Below are 22,078 nucleotides of genomic sequence, written 5' to 3' on the forward strand. Positions count from 1 at the left end.
AAAGTCAGCTCTCCACGGAAGTACCAGTGGTCTAACATCTACCCACTCCATCCCTGTCAGGCTGGGTGAGAACAACCAGTATTTCAAGGTCAAGGACGAAGAGAGAAGCAGTGGCAGAGCATCACCGGAGCTGGAGACGTCCGACTACCATTCCGAGTCTCCTTCGGAGTGCTCATCGGAGGACGAGGGGCCGGCTAAAACCGTGGCAGCAACACCAGCAGCGCCGAGCAAAAATCAGCCTGCCGGAAGCAGTTCTACCAAACAGGTGAGAGAAGAAGGTTCCAAATTACCAAACAATACTTATTCGTTTTTTAACGGTCGATCCAATAAGAACATAAGAGAAGCCATGTTGGATCAGGCCAATGGTCCATCCAGTCCAACACTCTGTGTCACATAAGAACATAAGAGAAGCCATGTTGGATCAGGCCAATGGTCCATCCAGTCCAACACTCTGTGTCACAAAGTGGCCAAAAAAACCCCAAGTGCCACCAGGAGGTCCACCAGTGGGGCTAGAAGCCCTCCCACTGTGTTCCCTCCCCCCCCAAGCACCATGAATACAGAGCATCACTGCCCCAGACAGAGAGTTCCAGCATCTAATAGCCACTGATGGACCTCTGCTCCATATGCTTATCCAATCCCCTCTTGAAGCTGTCTATGCTTGTAGCTGCCACCACCTCCTGTGGCAGTGAATTCCACGTGTTAATCACCCTTTGGGTGAAGAAGGGCTTCCTTTTATCCATTCTAACCCGACTGCTCAGCAATTTCATTGAATGCCCACGAGTTCTCGTCTTGTGAGAAAGGGAGAAAGGGACTTCTTTCTCTGCCTTCTCCATCCCATGCATAATCTTGTAAACCTCTATCATGTCACCCAGCAGTTGACGTTTCTCCAAGTTAAAGAGCCCCAAGCGTTTTAACTTTTCTGCAATGTACGCCTCGCCACCGAACCAAACGCTGCGAGCAAAAGCGAAACCAAATCTGAGTCAGATGACACTTGCGGGCACCATACTGTCAACCCGGGGCTAAAAGCCGAGAGCCCTTCAGTTCTCCCCCTTTGGCATCGGCCTCTGGTCCCGCTCAAGTTAAAGACGGTGTGTGTAATGTGGCACTTTCACACATGGGTAAATTATGCAGTTTCAGTTCTCTTCAGTGACTGTTAACAAGTATATTTTGCCATTTCGCACATTAAATCCAGTTGCAGCGGACTGGAAATGTGTTATTTACCATCCAAAATACATTGCCCTCAGACAGAAAGGGAGAAAAAAGGTGTTTCTTCTAAACCAGAGGTGGGCAAACTTGCTGAACATAAGAGCCACATAGACCGTTAGAGCGGTTCCTCAGTGGAACAGGCTTCCTCAGGAGGTGGTGGGCTCCCCTTCCTTGGAGGTTTTTAAACGGAGGCTAGATGGCCATCTGACAGCAATGAAGACCGTGTGAATTTAGGGGGAGGTACTTGTGAGTTTCCTGCATTGCGTAGGGGGTTGGACTAAATGACCCTGGAGGTCCCTTCCAACTCTTATGATTCTATGAAATGTCAGTTGTTTGAAAGCTGCCAGATGGGAGGAAGGAAATGGATGGAGAGGGAGCGGTGGAAAGAAAGCAGCTTTAACTTTAAATGCATTCTCCAAACCACCAGCTGGCTTGGCAAAGTGATTTAAAGAGAGATGCCTTTGTGAAGCCAACTGACGGGGCAGTGAGGGCTTCGAGACCCACACGATATATGCGAAAGAGCCACATGTGGCTCCCAAGCCACAGTTTGGCCACCCCTGTTCTAAACCTTCTTCTTTCCTCTCTTTTTTCTTCTCCAGACGCCACAGTATTTCTACATGCCGTCTCCTCTCTGGGTCCCGAATCCCCAGCCATTGATCAGCTACATCCCGGCTTATCCACCCGTCACCGTCTACTACATCGACGTGGCCTCGAAACCACCGGCTCGCAGGAAGCCCAACCCGAACCTCGTGAAGCGGCTCACCAACCGGGCTTCCAAAGCGTGAAGTGGGCGGGAGAGGCTGGGCGGAGCCGGTAGGCCGCAGGCCTCGCCCAGCTCTCTCCATAAGATGCCTCTAGGCGTTGGGCCTAGTCTGCAAAGACAAATGGGGCCATTAATTTCAGAATCTGGCGGTCATTTTATTCCCTCCTGGTGAGAACTGAATCCTAGGGATTCTTCTCAGAAGTATACGCTAGGTGAAGGGATCCTGGCTGTCTCTTAATCTCTCCCCCCACTCAACTCTTAGGCATGGAGGGGAGGATTATTTTATCCCATGGTGCTGAAACAAGTGTAGCATTCCGATTGTGTATTAACCAGCACTTGTGTGTATAGTATGGACCAGAAGGGAGGGGTGCTCCCATACTGGACAGAGATGAAACTCCGAACCAGACTATTGGGGGATGTATTTCCTCTCCGGCAGGGAAATGAAGTTTTTAAAATATATATATTTGCAGGTTTCAAAAAATAAATAAATAAAAAAGGGTTCTGTTTTTGATCTCGTGAACAGATTGAGATTCTGCGAAGAAGATCCAGGGACTGGGGTTCTTGCCTCCTTCTTTCTCCCTGTCTCTGACTTTCCTTAACAGATTTCCCGTTTCCGTGACACTGGAATAGCAACAGCAGCGATCTGTGCTTTCAAAAAAACAAAACAAAAAGAGACGCTCTAGATTCTGGAGACAAGAAAACTAGGCATGGCTTTGCTTGTGGATAAATGATCGAAAAAAGGAGCAAATCTGCGTACGGTTGACTTATTTTTCTTAACCTTTCCAGCCATTGTGGGCGGGGCAAAGGTCATCAAAGCCCCACCTCCTCGCAGTGGAGCTCAAAGCTTACCCAATCAGCTTCTCTGGTTTCACCAGAAGTTGTCTGCTATGCTTTTAACGCCACGTAGACTAGAAACCTGCTTTTAAAAAGCAAGAAAAGAGCACAAAGAGTTTTTAGGATACAAAAGTCGGCACCCGGCGCCAATTTCTATGCTTGCGCAATTGCAATCTCTGCACACAAACTCTGCAAATAATACTTAACCTACCTCAAGAGATGCTGTCTTGAAAAAGAACGAAACTGGAGGGTGTTTAAAAAATTTTGCATTTTTTGAAGGACTTGTTGTTGGGCCAAGTATTATTAATATTGTTATTGATGTTGATAGTTTATATATTATTATTCTTCTGTAAATACCAATCGGGAATGTTAATTTATGAGACGACAAATAATTGTGTAAATAACTTTTTATCTGCAGCTGGTTTTTAACGCGCCATTGGTAACGATTGCATCTTGCCTTTTTTTAAAAAAGAGAGAAAAAAATAGGTCTTTCCTATACGGAGAATGAATTATTAAAAATAATAAATTATACCCAGGACGAGCAGTGCGTTTTGTGTGTTTTACAGGGTAGACGGGTCAGAGAGTGAAAGAAAAGCAGGAATCCTATGCCTTTTTAAAAAACCCTGATATTTTGTACATAGGAGGGTTGTTATTCTAGCACCATTCATGCAAGGGGTTGGTACTTACATTGAAAGCCTTATATGGCCAGGGGCCAGCATAGCTACGGGACCGCCACTCCCTGTATGAGCTCCGTAGGTCTTTACGATCAGCAACCCAGCAACTTCTGGTAATATCCGGCCCCAGAGATGTCCATCTGGCCTCAACGAGGGCCAGGGCCTTTTCAGCCCTGGCCCCTGCCTGGTGGAATGAGTTTCCCCTGGAGATCTGGGCCCTGCGGGATCTGCTTCAGTTCTGCAGGGCCTGTAAAACAGAGCTCTTTCGCCAAGTTTTCAGCTGAGGCAGTGGGCGTCACTTGTTATCAGCCTCCCCCCTTCATTCCAGCTGGACCAGCTGGACCTGGGCTGTGAGGTAGAATTTGCCATTTTAGTAGCTATTCTCTGTAATCTTAGATTTTATATATTTTAATTTGGGTTTTTTACTGTTGATTGTTTTTATGATGTAACCCACCCTGAGCCTGTTCTACAGGAAGGGCAGGCTAAAGAAAGAAAGAACAGAATGGTCTCTGCCCCCCGGAGATAGCAGTCCAAAAATAGGGCCTGTTTTTAGGCCTAGAAAGAACATCAGAAGAGCCCTGCTGGATCAGACCAGTGGTCCATCTAGTCCAGCATCCTGTCTTACACAGGCACCAACCAGTTCCTCTGGAGGGCCAATAACAGGGCACAGAGGCCAAGGCCCTCTGATATTTCCTTAAGAACATAAGAGAAGACATGTTGGATCAGGCCAGTGGCCCATCCAGTCCAACACTCCGTGTCACACAGTGGCCAAAAAAAAAATTTAAATATACACACACACACATATATATACACACTGTGGCTAATAGCCACTGATGGACCTCTGCTCCATATTTCTATCTAATCCCCTCTTGAAGCTGTCTATGCTTGTAGCCATCACCACCTCCTGTGGCAGTGAATTCCACATGTTAATCACCCTTTGGGTGAAGAAGTACTTCCTTTTATCCGTTTTAACCTGACTGCTCAGCAATTTAATCGAATGCCCATGAGTTCTTGTATTGTGAGAAAGGGAGAAAAGTACTTCTTTCTCTACTTTCTCCATCCCATGCATTATCTTGTAAACCTCTATCATGTCACTCCGCAAGCGACGTTTCTCCAAGCTAAAAAGCCCCAAGCTTTTTAACCTTTCTTCATAGGGAAAGTGTTCCAACCCTTTAATCATTCTAGTTGCCCTTTTCTGCACTTTTTCCAATGCTATAATATCCTTTTTGAGGTGCGGTGACCAGAATTGCACACAGTATTCCAAATGAGACCGCACTATCGATTTATACAGGGGCATTATGATACTGGCTGATTTGTTTTCAATTCCCTTCCTAATAATTCCCAGCACGGCGTTGGCTTTTTTTATTGCAATCGCACACTGTCTTGACATTTTCAGTGAGTTATCTACCACGACTCCAAGATCTCTCTTTTGGTCAGTCTCTGCCAGTTCACACCCCATCAACTTGTATTTGTAGCTGGGATTCTTGGCCCCAATGTGCATTACTTTGCACTTGGCCACATTGAACCTCATCTGCCACGTTGACGCCCACTCACCTAGCCTCAACAGATCCCTTTGGAGTGCCTCACAATCTTCTCTGGTTCTCACCACCCTGAACAATTTAGTGTCATCTGCAAACTTGGCCACTTCACTGCCCGCTTCCAACTCCAAATCATTTAGGAACAAGTTAAAGAGCATGGGACCCAGTACCGAGCCCTGCGGCACCCCACTGCTTACCATCCTCCACTGCGAAGACTGCCCATTTATACTCACTCTCTGCTTCCTATTAATTAGCTAGTTTTTGATCCACAAGAGGACCTGTCCTTTTACTCCATGACTCTCGAGCTTTCTAAGGAGCCTTTGATGAGGAACTTTCTTCCAGCACTGCCTCTGAATGTGGGGGTTCCCATTGGTCAGCATCACTAGTAGCCACTGATACAGCTCTGTCCTCCATGAATCTATCTAACTCCCTTTTAAAGCCATCGGTGCCTGTGGCCATATGCGAGCCATGCAGAAGAGTAAAACCAAAACGGTCTCTGTCACAGAGATGGCAGTCTTAAAAAAAAATACAAAATGGTCTCTGCCCCACAGAGGTAGCAATCTCAAAATACACACTAGATAGAACATCAGAAGATCCTCGGGTCTGTGAAGAGGCAAGATTATAAGTTCACTTGTACACACTTAGGAAAAGTCCTGTCCAGAATAAGAAGATGAAGAAATCGGATTTATACCCCGCCCTTCACTCTGAATCTCAGAACGGTTTACAATCTCCTTTTCCTTCCTCCCCCACAACAGACATCCTGTGAGGTAGGTGGGGCTGAGAGAGCTCTCACAGAAGCTGCCCTTTCAAGGACAGCTCTGCAAGAGCTATGGCTGACCCAAGGCCATTCCAGCAGCTGCAAGTGGAGGAGCGGGGAATCAAACTCGGTTCTCCCAGATAAGAGTCCACACACTTAACCACTAACTACACCAAACTGACTCTCTGATCTAACAGTAGCCCTCTTCACAAGTTATGTACATAAAGTCCATATAGAGTGTAAACTTAGATTCTTTGAAAGATTCTCATGTTGCATTCAACACGAGTACAGCTGAACATGTGACTGAAGTCCCACATTTATCCAGGACTTGGTCCCTAGCCGTCTTCCCTCTAAGCTGAGTTAGTGTGAGCTAGCACACAGTTTTTTAGCCCCCCAGCTCACACATTTTTGTCTTAGCTCAGGAAAAATGGCCCCAGAGCAAACTTTAATGCAGTAGCTCATGAAGCAGAATTTTTGCTCACAGGACTTCACAGCTTAGAGGGAGTGTTGGTCCCTAGTGGGGTGGAATTCTAACAGGAGCTCCTTTGCATATTAGGCCGCCACCCCCCGATGTAGCCAATCCTCCAAGAGCTTACAAAAAAGAGCCTTGTAAGCTCTTGGAGGATTGGCTACGTCGGGGTGTGTGTGGCCTAATAAGCAAAGGAGCTCCTGTTAGAATTCCACTCCTGGTCCCTAGTCTCTTTTGTAAAGTGAATGTGCATCAGCTGTCTTGTAATATATGAATATATGAGCAGGCTATGATGTGCATTGGCCATAATGTAAACAGAGTTACTATCTAGAGCTTATGGGAAATCGGGGCTAGCTCACTATAGAAGCAAATTACATTTACTGGGGATGCCAAATCAATGGGGAATGGAGGGGGATGAAGGAGAAACTTGCAGGTCTGGATGAACCTGCTGGAACTGCTGTAGATGGTAGGATAATGAAGTGATTTTTGACCTGTTCACTGGCTGATCAAAATACTGGATGTTTGCATTTTATTACCAGTTCCCACTCTGTGTTCTGTGAGGAGATGCCTTTATAGTTTTAGCCATGCAATAGTCAAAATGCAGCTCTAGCCTCCGTTTGTAATTTTTCTTTATTTTTCCCCAAAGTTTTCCCTTCCCTAGTTTAGATAAAGTTACTTCTGCTTTCCACACAAACACATGGGCATCTGGCTCTTGTTTATTTTCTCTGCATTTTAAGAACCTCTCCCCCCCCCCAAAAAAAAGCCCTAACTTGTCCTGTCCACTTTCTAAAAACAGTTGGTGGGCACCAGGAAAGGGGCCAGCGGGCACCATGAGGTTCCTGGGCGCTATGTTTTCTGACCCCTGAATTAAAACCTAGCTGGGGCTGGCAGGGGCTGCAATTCTGCCTCAGACCACCAGAGTGGGCTGTTTGCTTGCACGCCTATGACGGGGCTGCCGTTTTCCAGACACTGGGCTGTTTCTCTGGCTTCTCACCTCAGTGACTTGGGTGTGTTTTGAGCAGGGACACACAGGGAATGCAATTCCGGCTGGCTTGGCATCAGGGGGTGTGGCCTAATATGCAAATGAGTCCCTGCTGGACTTTTTCTACAAACAAAGCCCTGGTGAAAACCTTCATGGCCCCAAAATATGGAAAAGCAGGGCTTTTTTCTTTTCTTTTTTGCGGGGAAAGCCCAGCAGGAACTCATTTGCATATTAGGCCCCACCCCCAGATGCCAAGCCAGCCCGAACTGTTTTCCTGTGCGTACCTGCTAAAAAAAACAAACCTGTAGAGTTGCCAAGTCCAACTCAAGAAATATCTGGGGACTTTGGGGGTGGAGCCAGGAAACTTTGGGGGTGGAGCCAGGAGCAAGGCTGTGATAAGCACAATTGAACTCTGAAGGGAGTTCTGGTCATCACATTTAATGGGACCGCATACCTTTCAAATGCATTCCCTCCATTCAGAATAATGAAGGATAGGGGCGCCTTCTTTTGGGGCTCATAGAATTGGACCCCCTGGTCCAATCTTTTTGAAACTTGGAGGGTGGTTTGAAGAGAGTCACCAGATGCTATGCTGAAAATGTGGTGCCTCTACCTAAAAAAACAGCCCCCCCAGAGCCCCAGTTACTCATGGATCAATTTTCCATTATACCCTATGGGAATCAATCTCCATAGGTTATAATGGAGTGCACAGCAGACATTTCCTCCCCTCCCCCTGCTTTCCGATGGCCCTGAAGCAGGGCGAGGGCCTCCAAACTGGGGCTCTCAAACATCTGACATTTATGACTTCGGGCTCTCAGACATCTGACATTCATGAATGAGGCTCTCAAACATCTGACATTCATGACTTATGTGGCTCTTACATAAAGCAACTTTGGCCACCCCTGCTGTATAGCATTATTCCCTGTTGAAGTCCCTCCCCGGTCTCCACTCTCCAAATCTCCAGGAATTTCCTAATCCAGAGTCGGCACAGCCCACCTTTCTCCTTGAGATTCCAGGCAGATTACAGACTGGGGTGAAATAATCATGCAGCATTTGTCATTATCATTTCTAAGTAAAGAAAACAATACGTAAAGTCTTGCAGAACCTCAAACGTTTGTGTTCTGAAGCGCTACAAACAGAATCTAGTCCTGTACAAATCTGTTCCACGGAGCTTTCTTTCCTTCTCCTTCATAATACGTTGGGTTAGCCTAAAAGGGCAGACTCAAGATCTTATTATCTCTGTTATAGTAATATAGTCCTTGTTTCTCGAGCTCTTGCTACCGCACATTCCCCTGCAGATAGCAAAGCTGTAACCGGTTCCTTATCATCCACACACACGCTTCTGTTATTCATTAATAGTCACTGCATGCCGTCAATTGCCAGCATGGTGTAGGGGTCAGTGTCGAGCCCGGATTCGGGAGACCCAGATTCGAATTCTCGCTCTGCCAGGAAACTCACTGGGTGATCTTAGGCTAGTCACGCACTCTCTATGGTTGAATCATGGAATCCTAGAAACCAACTCTATGAGTTTATGATTCTAGTGCAGAAAATCAGTTTGGGGACAGGGCTGGACCAGAATTAAAAGTCTAGTGTGGAACTGGCCTGTGCTCCAGATGAAAGAGGGTGCGAAAGAGGCTCCTTCAAGGCTACTTAAGCAATCATATTCACAGGCAAGATTTGAACTGGGGACTTCCCAGGAGGAAGCCCAGTCTGTTAGCTAGTTCCCTTTCCACCTTTCTTCCTCTTGTGGGCAGTTTTAGAAAGCCAGTGGGATGTAGGGTGTTGGACGAGGCTCTGGGAGACCCAGGTTTGAATCCCGACTCATACCATGGAAGTTCGCTGAGTGACCTTGGGCCAGTCATTCATAAGAACATAAGAGAAGCCATGTTGGATCAGGCCAATGGCCCATCCAGTCGAACACTCTGTGTCACACAGAGGCCAAAAATTATATATATATACATATATATATATATATATACACACACACACTGTGGCTAATAGCCACTGATGGACCTCTGCTCCATATTTTTATCTAACCCCCTCTTGAAGCTGGCTATGCTTGTAGCTGCCACCACGTCCTGTGGCAGTGAATTCCACATGTTAATCACCCTTTGGGTGAAGAAGTACCTCCTTTCATCCGTTCTAACCCGACTGCTCAGCAATTTCATCGAATGCCCACGAGTTCTTGTATTGTGAGAAAGGGAGAAAAGTACTTCTTTCTCTGCCTTCTCCATCCCATGCATAATCTTGTAGGTCTAATCTTAGCCTACCTCACAGGGTTGTTGTGAGGATAAAGTGAAAGAGGGAAAACAGTGCTGTAAGCTGCTCAGGGAGAGAAGCAGAGTATACATTAATAATAATAATAATAATAATAATAATAATAATAATAATAATAATAATAATAATAATAATGTTACAGTCTTCGGATCTCCTGGCTATTCTACACACAATGCCATATAACAACAACAATAATGATTGTATGGCATTGTGCATAGAATAGACAGGAGATCCTAAGATTGTCTGGTAGCCAGAAGTTCTAGTTCTTTTAGCACTGTGCACCACTAGGTGCATGAGCTAGACTTGTTTGCAAGGCAAGAGACGATTCAGAGGTGGTTTGCCGTTGCCTGCCTCCGGGCAGCAACTCTGGACTTCTTTGACTGTCTCCCAATTCAAGCACTAACCAGGGCCCACCCTGCTTAGCTTCCAAGACCTGATAGGCCTGGGGGAGCCTGGGCTATCCAGGTCAGGGCTTAAATACATAAATAAATAAACATACCCACAAAAGACCAGACCACAGGAAGCCCTGCTGGATTTACCAGTTTGGTGTGAGAGCCAGTTTGAGTACAGTTTGGTGTAGTATGCACAGACTCTTATCTGGGAGAACCGGGTTTGATCCCCCATTCCTCCACTTGCAGCTGCTGGAATGGCCTTGGGTCAGCCATAGCTTTTGCAGAGCTGTCCTTGAAAGGGCAGCTTCTGTCAGAGCTCTCTCAGCCCCATCTACCTCACAGCATGTTTGTTGTGGGGGAGGAAGGAAAAGGAGATTGTGAGCTGCTCCGAGAGTCGGAGTGGAGGGTGGGGGTATAAATCCAATATATTCTTCTTCTGCTACTACTTTCCACAGACTATTACAGGGTACGTTGGTCAGAGTCTGCTAACCTGGCTGTGTTTAGAGTTGAACTTGTGACAGAAGTCCAACAGATTCTGAGAGTGACCACAAATGGCATCCTCTCTTAACTCCACCCCCAGCCAACTTTTCACAGTGGATTTGATAATGCAGAAAAGGTGATAATTGCTACCTTGAGCAGGCTAACAGCATTTCAGTGAGTCAAGGAGGAAGGGGGGGGGGGAACTGGTCGCCTTAGATCTGGGATTAACCTTATCCAGCCACATAAAAGATCCTTTTGTGTTTTTAAAATGACAGTTGGGAAGTAGTTTACCTAGGCAGGGATGTGTCACCCATAGGCCTAACTTTTGCTTTCAGTGTGTGTGGGGGTGGGGAGGAGAGCTGCTTTGTTCCTTTAAGAAAACAGCTTAATCTCTAGCAGCAATTAGCAGGCACACCATTTATCTCCCTTGGAAAAAGGTTCACCTGCTAAATGCTGCAGTTGGTATGAGGCACAAATACACACTGAAAAACAGCAACTTTAGCCTGAGGGGGGGGGGATCCTGATAACACCAAAGCAAAGACTAGGGCCTGCAGTTGTCCCAGAATTACAAATGACCTCTGAACTACAGAGATCAGCTGCTTGGAAGGCAGCCTTGACAGGGCGATTCAGGCACCACCCAGGGTTGCCATTCTTCAGGTGGTGACTGGAGACTTCTGGGCAGGGGTGGAATTCTAGCAGGAGTTCCTTTGCATACTAGGCCACACACCCCTGATGTAGCCAATCCTCCGAGAGCTTGCAGGGCTCTTTTTTGTAAGCTGTTGGAGGATTGGCTACATCAGGGGTGTGTGGCCTAATAGATAGATAGATAGATAGATAATTTTATTTATATCCCGCCCTCCCCGCCGGGGCAGGCTCAGGGCGGCTAACAGTAACAGTAACATTCCATTGTATAAAAACAAGGTTACATTCAACATTAAAATTCTAATAGATTTAAAATTAATTACAGTTATAAAAGTGCTAATGCTATTGCTATTTGTTCTTTATTATGATGGCGGTATCATTAGTACTTAATTTTCTACATCATCGAAAGCCAGTCGGAAGAGGAAAGTCTTGCAGGCCCTGCGGAATTGTTCAAGATCCCGCAGGGCCCGCATTTCCTCTGGAAGTTGGTTCCATAAGCTCGGGGCCACAGAGGAGAAGGCCCGATTGCGGGTGCATTGCAACTTCACCTCTCTTGGTCCGGGGATAGTCAGCAAGTTTTTTCCAGCTGACCTCAGTGCTCTCTGGGGTTCATATAGGGAGAGACGGTCCCTGAGGTAGACAGGTCCTCGACCATATAGGGCTTTAAAGGTAATGACCAGCACTTTGTAACGAACCCGGTATATAACTGGCAGCCAGTGCAGCTCGCGCAGCCCAGGCTGTATGTGCTCCCATTTAGGGAGCCCCAACAGTAGCCTGGCCGCTGCGTTCTGCACCAGCTGCAGCTTCCGGGTTCGGTACAGAGGCAGCCCCATGTAGAGGGCATTACAGTAATCCAGTCTCGAGGTGACCGTTGCGTGAAGTACCGTTGCCAGATCTTGGCGCTCTAGGAAGGGAGCCAACTGCCTTGCCCGCCTCAGATGGAAGAAGGCTGACTTGGCAGTGGCTGCAATCTGGGCCTCCATTGATAATGAAGGCTCCAGTAAAACTCCCAGACTCCTAACCCGGTGCGCCGCTTTCAGCGGCGCTCCGTCGAAGACCGGAATATGCAAAGGAACTCCTGCTAGAATTCCACCCCTGCTTCTGGGAATAAGGACTGGTCTCCTTAGCACAGAGATCTGTTCCCTTGGAGAAAATGGCTGAGTTGGAGGGTGGACTCTGTGGCAAGGGGGTCAAACTCATTTGTTATGAGGGCCGGATCTGACATAAATGAGACCTTGTCAGGCCGAGCCATGTTGGATCAGGCCATGTGTGTCCCTATTTAAGATTAGGTAGCAGAGATATAAGCTTTATAAAGGACACAGACAAACACAATTAAAGATTTTTTTTAAAAAAAATATCTTTAATTGTGTTTGTCTGTGTCCTTTATAAAGTTTCTTTGTATTTCTCCCATGGGATCCAGGGAACTGGGCAAAGGAAGCTCTGGTTCTTTCCTTCCTTCCCCACGGGACCAGGAGGGGGAGGAGCTTCAGCCAATAGAAGGAAGAGAGGCTTGGCTCAGTAGCTCTGCTGTGGGATTGAGAGAGCCTGGCAAAGCAAGCTCTGCCTCTTCCCCCCCTTCCTCCCCAAGGGAGGAGCCTCAGCCAATGGAGAAAATAGAGACTTTGCTCTGTAGCTCCTGTGCAACTGAGCCAGCCTTGCAAAGCGACTGTGATGCAGAAGGAAGCAAGAGAGAGGGAGAAGGAAGCAGATGACAGCCAGTTGCTTGGGGGCACCACCTTCAAAATCTCCAGGTATTTTCCAACCCAGAGCTGGCAACCCTACCCCTGTTTGATTCCTTCCCCTCTTCAAACTCCATCTTCCTCAGTGACCCCCCCCCCCCCCACTCCCCATCTCCAGATATTTCCCAAGCTGGAGAAGGCAAACCTAGGACACATTCCTAGGCATCTCCTGGAATTAAAACTCCAGACTACAAAGATAAGTCTCTTTGGAGAAAACAGGTGCTTTGGAGGGTGGACTCTGGCATTGTTCCGCACTGAGGCCCATATTCTTCACCCCCCTCCAAATCTCCGGGAACGGAGTTGGCAACCCTAAGGACTAGGGTTTCTTTCTCCTCCTCCTCCCCCCACCCCCCGCAAGTCTTGTTACCTAATAGAATCCAGTTTTATTGGCTGAATCTGTGCAGTGAGAATTCTGAGAATTCTATGCTGAAAATTCTGTACCTGAGAATTCTGTGCTGATGAATGGATTGCTGTTCTTTCAGGACAACTTCAGCATCCATAGCTGTATGACTTTTTTTGTAGCAGGAACTCCTTTGCATATTAGGCCACACACCCCTGATGTAGCCAATCCTGCAAGAGCTTCCCGGGCTCTTCTTACAGGGCCTACTGTAAGCTCCAGAAGGATTGGCTACATTGGGGTGTGTGGCCTAATATGCAAAGGAGTTCCTGCAGCAACTCTGACCCCTAACTTTAGTTGGTAGCACTTTTCCTCTTGAGATATTTCTGTAAGTCTGTAATTTTACCAGAGCCCTACCGGGAAAGAGAAGAAAGAAATCTAATCTGCACCTGTTGGATTTCTGCCAATTGTGCAACTTTGAAAAGTTACAGGCAGCCATTCTGAAGAGACTCAGAGCAAAGCCAAGCATTTCACAGTATGTGGTGAAAGGACTGCCCCCCCCCCCCCCGTCCACTTGTTCCTGGGCCTTCTAGAATTAGATGGCAGACAGAAATTCTATAGATGACGTTTCTGCAGTCACTCCCATCTCCATGCTAGGAAAGCTTTACCTGGTCAAGTTTTATCAAGATGGGTAGCCATGTTAGTTTGCCTGTAGCTGTAGAAAACAGCAAGACTCCAGTACCAGCTTAAAGACCAACAAAATTGGCGGCAGGGGAGGAGTTTACCTGAGTCACTGCTCATTTCTCACTCCTCCTTCTAGATCAGGGATGGCCAAACTTGCTTAACAGAAAAGCCACACAGAATAAACGTCAGATGTTTGAGAGCCACAAGACAGGAAGGGAGGCAGGAAAAGAGAGGAAGGAAGGAAGGAAGGAAGGAAGGAAGGAAGGAAGGAAGGAAGGAAGGAAGGAAGGAAGGAAGGAAGGAAGGAAGGAAGGAAGGAAGGAAGGAAGGAAAGGGGAGGGAGGGAGAGAGGAAGGAAGGGAGGGAGGGGAGCAAGGAAGGAAAGGAAGGGAGGGAGAGAGGGAGGGAGGGAGAGAGGGAGGGAGGGAGGAACAGAGGGAGGGAGAGAGGAAGGGAGGAAGGAAAGGGGAGGGAGGGAGGGAGAGAGGAAGGAAGAAAGGGAGGGGAGCAAGGAAGGAAGGAAAGGAAGGGAGGAAGAGAGGGAGGGAGGGAGAGAGGAAGGAAGGAAAGGGGAGGGAGGGAGAGAGAGAGGAAGGAAGGGAGGGGAGCGAGGAAGGAAGGGAGGGAGGGGAGCAAGGAAGGAATGAAAGGAAGGGAGGGAGAGGGGGAGAGGGAGGGAGGAAAACAAATAGATGGGGGAGAGAGGAGGTAGGAAGAGATGGAAAGAAAGCAACTTTAAATGTATTCTGCCAACTGGCTTGGCTTGGCAAAGTGATTTAAAGAGAAAAATGCTTTCTCCAAGCCTGCCGATGGGGCAGTGGGGGCTTTGAGAACCACATGACACCTGTGAAAGAGCCACATGTTTGGCCACCCCTGTTCTAGATGTACCTGAAGAAGTGACCAGTGACTCATGCAAGCTCCACCCCCCCCCCCCCCCCCCATTTCTGTTAGTCTTTAAAGTCTCGATCTTTTCTGCTGCTGCAGACAGACAGACAGAGGCTGCCCGTTTTGATCTGCTCAAGATACATTTGTCCTGCAGGAGCAGGTCGAAGAGCTCAGCCAGAAAAATAACCAGCAAACTCTTCCTGTCTGAAAAGTGTGTTCTGCTAGGAGGGAGTCCCTCCTCCCTTCCCCAGGGGTCTTGTCTCTTTCATTGTTGCTCCTCTCCCCCCCCCCCCCCGCAATGAAGCGTCTCCCGGCAGGTGAGAAAAAGGTTCCAGGTGCTACATTTCTATTTGCAGGGCACCGGAGTTCTGCCAACAGAAAAGAAAAGGGGAGGGGGAGGGAAGAGAGAGAGCAAACCTAGATTGCTAAATTTTTCAGCCTACCGATTAAAATTCCTCCCCGGATTTGCGAGGCAACCGGAGCTAATTAGCAGGCTCAGCTCTGCAGTTTTGTAACACATCGCAGGGATTAAGGCTGCCAGCTCTGGCCTGGGAAATGCCTGGAGATTTGGGGTGGAGCCTGGGGAGGGCGGGCTTTGGAGAAGGGAGGGATCTCAGGGGTGGGGTACAAGGCCATAGAGTTCATCCTCCAGAGTGGCCATTTCCTCCTGGGGAACTGATCTCTGTAGGCCAGAGCTGGTTGTAATTTCAGGCAGGTCTGGTTTTTTTGTAGCAGGAACATATTTGCATATTAGACCCCACCCCCCTGCTGTAGCCAGTCCTCCTGGAGCTTACAGGGCTCTTCCTACAGGGGAGGTTCCAGCTGCTACATCAGGGGGGTGGGGCCTAATATGCAAGGAAGTTCCTGCTACCTCTCCCCCCCCCCCCCCCCCAAAAAAAAGCCCTGACAGGAGATCTCCAGCCCACCTCTAATTAGAAAAATGCTCAGTGAGCGATGCTGGGGGTTATTGGATTATCATTCAACCGTGTGTTTTTCTTCTTCTAGCCCTAACTGTGAACAAATCAAAGAAGCAGAGAAGACAGCACTCCCAGATAGCTAGGGTTGCCAACTCCAGGTTGGAAAATTCCTGGAGATTTGGGGGTGAAGCTTGTGGGAGCCGGGTGGAGGGGAGGGACCTTAGCGAATGCTATAAGCAGGGCTTGTTTGGTAGAAAAAATATCTTCATATGCTGTTCATGTGTGTGTGTGTAATCTACTTTTTGGAGAGGAATGGTGGCTCAGTGGTAGAGCATCTGCTTGGGAAGCAGAAGGTCCCAGGTTCAATCCCCGGCATCTCCAACTAAAAAGGGTCCAGGCAAATAGGTGTGAAAAACCTCAGCTTGAGACCCTGCAGAGCCGCTGCCAGTCTGAGTAGACAGTTCTGACTTTGATGGACCGAGGGTCTGATTCAGTATGGCAGCTTCATATGTTCAAGGAACTTGTTTGCATATTAGGCCACACCCCTCATTTGCATATTAGGCCACCCCTGATTTTACAATTGTTTTGTGCATGAACTCATTTGTCTATTAGGCCACACCCCCTGACCCAAACCAGCTGGAAATGCATTCCTGTGCGTTCCTGCTCATAAAAGTTCCTGGCTATAAGTGAGCAGTGTCTCCCGAAAGCTCCTATCCTGTCAGAAATTTTGTTCATCCTTATGGTGATCCTGGACACATGCTCTTTTCTACTGCTGCAGGCAGACTAATGCAGCAGCCATCTTGATCTATAACCCTATCCAGTCCACTCTCCAAAACAGCTGTTTTCTTCAGGGGGAACCGATTTCTGCCGTTTGGAGATCCGTTGTATTTCCGGAAGGTCTCCCAGCCCTGCCTGGAGATTGGCAGCTCTCCTGGTAGAGATTCGGCCTGCACCAGAGGTGAATGCTCAAGCCCGAGATGGGACATTCCACGCATAGAGTTCCCGATTTGCAGTTTAGCAAACTGGGAGGTAAGCTGCTAAAGCGATTAATGCAATAGGTTTGTTTCCCGTTTGGGTGTCTGAAGGGCTGAGCTTTGCTGGGAGCGGTTTGGCTAGCTTATCCCTTCAAATGTCTCCAGGATATCGATGAGTGACAAGCTGTCCCCTGTTGTGCCCGCGCACTGCCGGGAAGGGGTGACGTACCTGTTGCTATACCCAGAAGGAAGAGATGCCTCTCTCCCCCTTGTCAAATATTTTGGATTTGTTCTGGTCAAAGACTTCTTTCTTTATGGATGTTTTCTAAACAGTGGGGCTGGGGTGGGACAGTGGTTGGAGCATAGAGCACCTGCTTTGGCACGCGGAAGGCCCCAGGTTCAATCCCTGGCATCTCCAGTCAGCATGAAGATCTTGACAAAAAAAACCCAAAACACCCTTTCTCTGCCTGGGAACTGGGAGACCTTCTGCCATTCTGGGTAGGGAAGACTGAGCAAAATGAACTCGGTCTGTTTTAAGAGAATATTTGGTGTAGTGGTTAAGTGCGCAGACTATAATCTGGGAAAGCCGGGTTTGATTTCCCTCTCCTCCACATCCACCTGCTGGTGTGACCTTGAATTAGTCACAGGTTCTCTCAGAGCTGTTCTCTCAAGGGCAGTTCTTGGAAGAGCTCTCTCAGCTTCACCTTCCTCACAGGGTGTCTATCATCATAATCTCCTCCTCTTCCAGTTTGGTGGAGGAGAGCCAATTTGGTGTAGTGGTTAAGTGCGTGGACTCTTATCTGGGAGAACCCGATTTGATTTGCCACTCCTCCACTTGCAGCTGCTGGAATGGCCTTGTAAGCTCTTGGAAGATTGGCTATATCACGGGGTGTGGCCTAATATGCAAAGGAGCTCCTGCTAGAATTCCACCCCTGCTGCTAGGTCATTGCTGACATATTTCGACCTCATAGAGTTTTTATGGCAAGAGATGACCGAGGTGATTGCCTGTCTCTGCATCACAATTCTGGATTTCCTGAATGGTAGGGTTGCCAGCCTCCAGGTGGCACCTGGAGATCTCCTGCTATCACAATTGATCTCCAGATGACCAAGATCAGTTGCCCTAGAGAAAATGGGCTTCTTTGGAGGGCGGGCTCTATGACATTACACCTGGCTGAGATTCCCTCTCCTCCCCAAACCATGCCCGCCCCAAAATCTCCAGGTATTTCCTAACCTGTAATTGGGAACTCTACTCTTGTCTTGACACATGGTTGTATAAAGAAACCCTGTGAGGTTTGCTCTTTATAGCTTTGTTTTGTTTTGCTTCCAAATCCAAACTTTGGAATAAGTTTTTCGTTGTCAGGGAAGTCTTAAGTCTGTTTCTTAAGAACATAAGAGAAGCCATGTTGGATCAGGTCTATGGCCCATCCAGTCCAACACTCTGTGTCACACAGTGGCCAAAAAACACAGACACCATCAGGAGGTCCACCAGTAGGGCCAGGACACTAGAAGCCCTCCCACTGCTGCCCCTCCCCCAAGCACCAAGAATACAGAGCCTCAGTGCCCCAGACAGAGTGTTCCATCAATATGCTGTGGCTAATAGCCACTGATGGACCTCTGCTCCATATGTTTATCCAATCTCCTCTACACGCTATGGCTGTAGCCGCCATCACATCCTGTGGCAATGAATTCCATGTGTTAATCACCCTTTGGGTGAAGAAGGACTTCTTTTATCAGTTTTAACCCAAATGCTCAGCAATTTCATTGAATGTCCATGAGTTCTCGTATTTGGAGAGAAGTACTTCTTCTCTCAGTGTGCGATTGCAATAAAAAAGGCCAACGCCATGCTGGGAATTATTAAGAAGGGAATTGATAACAAATCAGCCAGTATCATAATGCCCCTGTATAAATTGATGGTGCGGTCTCATTTGGAGTACTGTCTGCAGTTCTGGTCGCCACACCTCATAAAGGATATTATAGCATTGGAGAAAGTGCAGAAAAGGGCAACTAGAATGATTAAAGGGTTGGAACACTTTCCCTATGAAGAAAGGTTGAAATGCTTGGGGCTCTTTAGCTTGGAGAAATGTCGCCTGCTGGGTGACATGATAGAGGTTTACAAGATAATGCAAGGGATAGAGAAAGTAGAGAAAGAAGTACTTTTCTCCCTTTCTCACAATACAAGAACTCGTGGGCATTCGATGAAATTGCTGAGCAGACAGGTTAAAACGGATAAAAGGAAGTACTTCTTCACCCAAAGGGTGATTAACATGTGGAATTCACTGCCACAGGAGGTGGTGGCAGCTACAAGCATAGCCAGCTTCAAGAGGGGATTGGATAAAAATATGGAGCAGAGGTCCATCAGTGGCTGTTAGCCACAGAGTGTGTGTGTGTGTGTGTATGTATATATATATAATTTTTTTTTGGCCACTGTGTGACACAGTGTTGGACTGGATGGGCCATTGACCTGATCCAACATGGCTTCTCTTATGTTCTTTCTCTGCCTTCTCTGCCCATGCATAATCTTGTCAACCTCTATCATGTCACCCCCTCAGTCAACATTTCTCCAAGCTAAAGAGCCCCAAGTGTTTTTAACCTTTCTTCATAGGGAAAGTCTTCCAACCCTTAGTCATTCTAGCTGCCCTTTTCTGCACTTTTCCCAATGCTATGAAGTATAATGTAATTCTTACATGGCTTCACCAGTTCTGAACACGTGGGAAAGAACCTGAATGTAGCTGCCCTTCTGTTTCAAAGCAGAAGGCCTCAAGTTCTCAGCAAACGGAGGTAAACATTGTGAAATGTGAGAGCATATAGATCAATCAGATCTTGAAAGCTAAGCAAAAGCCTCCTGAAATGCGCATGCCATGCAGAGTCACAGAGATATTAATCTATTTTTTGGTGCTGAAGCACGACAAGTCCATTTTTCTGCCTGAAGTGGGAAATATAATTTGCTGACAGAAGACAAATTGTTAGTATCAGTTTTCTTTTGGTTGGTCATTTAGGGAGAGATGCTACAAAAAAATCAGACTTGCAAAAGTCGCCTGTGGCGAGTCAGAAGTAGCTCCAGGCGATCAAGCAAGGGATCGTTGCAACATATTCTCCCCCACCCCCCACCTTTTAGCTGACAAATTACTACCACGTGTATTTTGTGTGAAAGGCTGGGCTCTTCTGTAGGTTACCTGATTTTCACGCTTTCGCTTCTCAGAAAGTGCCAGGGTTGCAAAACATGATGATCATGAAAGGTCTTCTTCAGAAGCCTTTCTCTGGATATGGCTGCTGATGGAGAAAGGGCAGTGTGACCAGGGGCAGGGGCTTCTCAGTGGTGGCACCACATCTCTAAAACGCAAAGGTTGCCTGGCATTCTCTTCTTCTGCTATTCAGACTTAGTTGGCCAGCTGATCCCTGTAAATAGGGGGAATCCTGTTTCCTGTGAAAATGAATCTGAGTTGCAAGGGAGAGGGGGATAACACCTTCGAGGTGATACAGCCTGAAAATTCTGCTTGTTGTAAAAATCAAGATGACACAATGGTTTTGCCTACTTTGGCATCAAATTACCTTTATAGCTGGCTTAGCATCTCACTCAGATCCAACCTCTGTACCAGGAGCGGCCAAACTGTGGCTCTTTCACACACATTGTGTGGCTCTCAAAGCCCCTATTGCCCAGCTGAGGGAAAGCATTTCTCTCTTTAAATCAGTTCGCCAAGCCAACCAGCAGCTTGGAGAATGCAACTAAAGTTAAAGTTGCTTTCTTTCCACCTCTCTCTTCCACATCCATCTATTTTCCTTCCTTCCTTCCTTCCTTCCTTCCTTCCTTCCTTCCTTCCTTCCTTCCTTCCTTCCTTCCTTCCTTCCTTCCTTCCTTCCTTCCTTCCTTCCTTCCTTCCTTCCTTCCTTCCTTCCTTCCTTCCTTCCTTCCTTCTCTCAAACATCTAACGTTTACTCTATGTGGCTCTTACGTTAAGGAAGTTTGGCCACGCCTGCTCTATACCCTGGCCTGAGAAATCTGCTTTCCACCCTCTGTGCTTCTTTAATAGTGAAATGTTCACCCGATACAGAATCCAGGTGGGCTCAAAACTTCACAGAGTGTTTTGTGCTAATTTGCTTGGGCTGGTAAAAGGATATTACATGGATTTTGTTCTGAGTTTTGCTGGGGGTAGGGACTTTTGCATAGCCCTATACAGCTGGACCTCGGAGCAACCACCTTCTCTCAGAAAATTTGGTGCCTCTGCCTCAAAAAACAGCCCCCTCCCCTGAGCCCCAGATACCCATGGATCAATTCTCCATTATATCCTATGGGGACCAGTCTCCATAGGGTATAATAGAGTGCCCCATAGACATTTCCTCCCCCTCTCACTTTCTGATGACCCTGAAGTGGGGGGAGGACCTCCAAACCAGGGGATCTCCTGTCCCTAATTGGGGATTGGCAACCCTACCTGTAGTATAGCTTAGTGGTTTCATTTTAGAAGGAGAGGGCATCTCTGTTTGAATTTGTCTTTGGCTTAGTGCCATTGGACTTCCTTTGTAGCCTCTCATCCAGGGCTTTTTTTGTAGCAGGAACTCCTTTGCATATTAGGCCACACACCCCTGATGTAGCCAATCCTCCCGGAGCTTACAGTAGGCCCTGTACTAAGAGCCCTGTAAGCTCTTGGAGGATTGGCTACATCAGGGGTGTGTGGCCTAATATGCAAATGAGTTCCTGCTACAAAATAAAGCCTGTCTCATCCAAATATTAAGCAAGGCCAACCCTGCTCAGGTTCTGAGATCTGACCAGATAGGGCTAGCCGGGGCCATCCATGTCTGAGCAGAGAAAGGGAAGGATTGAAATATACTAAAGAGACAGAACATGAAATTGATCCTCTTCCTAGCCGGGACTTTTCAAGATGCCCACTCAGTGAACCTACAGTAGCAGGAAACTTGTATTCCTCATTCGTCTGGCTGACTAATGGCGTTTTATTTTCGTTCTGCTTTTGGATGAGTGTGTGTGTTTTGAAATGGTTTTTTTTGTTGCCTCTTCTTATAGTTCCTGGATGTGAGATGCTGTCATTCATCTGGGTTGTTCTCGCTCGGTCTCCTTCCTTCCTTGTAAATGTTTTGAAATCTTTTCTTTTGCAGTGCTCTGTTGTAGTAGCAATGGATGGTTTTATTGGGTTTTTAAAAGGGTTGGTATAAGCCACGTGGAATGATTGACTAGAGAAGGTGGGAGCATAACTTTTTATTTTTTCGTTCAAGCAGTGGGAACTAGGATAGCCAGCTTATTTACAGACCCATGCTCTGTGCAGTATTCCCTCTAAGCTGCAGTCTTGTGAGCAAAAGTTCTACTTCGTGAGCTACTGATATTAAAGTTGTGAGCTACTGCATCAATTACTGTGCTCTGGGGTCCTCCAGTTTGGTGTAGTGGTTAAGTGTGCGGACTCTTATCTGGGAGAACCGGGTTTGATTCCCCACTCCTCCACTTGCACCTGCTGGAATGGCCTTGGTTCAGCCATAGCTCTCGCAGAGCTGTCCTTGAAAGGGCAGCTTCTGGGACAGCTCTCTCA

The 22,078-nt window shown here is 47.3% G+C and overlaps 2 protein-coding genes across 2 annotated transcripts in view; one reads left to right on the top strand and one right to left on the bottom strand.

The window, feature by feature from the left end:
* Positions 1-3,341, top strand: part of LOC132586337 (protein BTG3-like) — a 28,044-nt gene extending 24,703 nt beyond the window's left edge. The window contains exons 4-5 of the mRNA XM_060258371.1: positions 61-265; positions 1,806-3,341. Of these exons, the coding sequence (XP_060114354.1) occupies positions 61-265; positions 1,806-1,991 (391 nt within the window). The 3' untranslated portion in view covers positions 1,992-3,341. The remainder of the gene's footprint in view (positions 1-60; positions 266-1,805) is intronic.
* Positions 1-22,078, bottom strand: part of LOC132586006 (uncharacterized) — a 476,363-nt gene that overhangs the window by 367,561 nt on the left and 86,724 nt on the right. The gene's annotated exons all lie outside the window — the stretch shown is intronic.

This window comes from Heteronotia binoei, chromosome 17 (assembly GCF_032191835.1).
Source record: "Heteronotia binoei isolate CCM8104 ecotype False Entrance Well chromosome 17, APGP_CSIRO_Hbin_v1, whole genome shotgun sequence".
NCBI classification, from domain to species: Eukaryota; Metazoa; Chordata; class Lepidosauria; order Squamata; family Gekkonidae; genus Heteronotia; species Heteronotia binoei.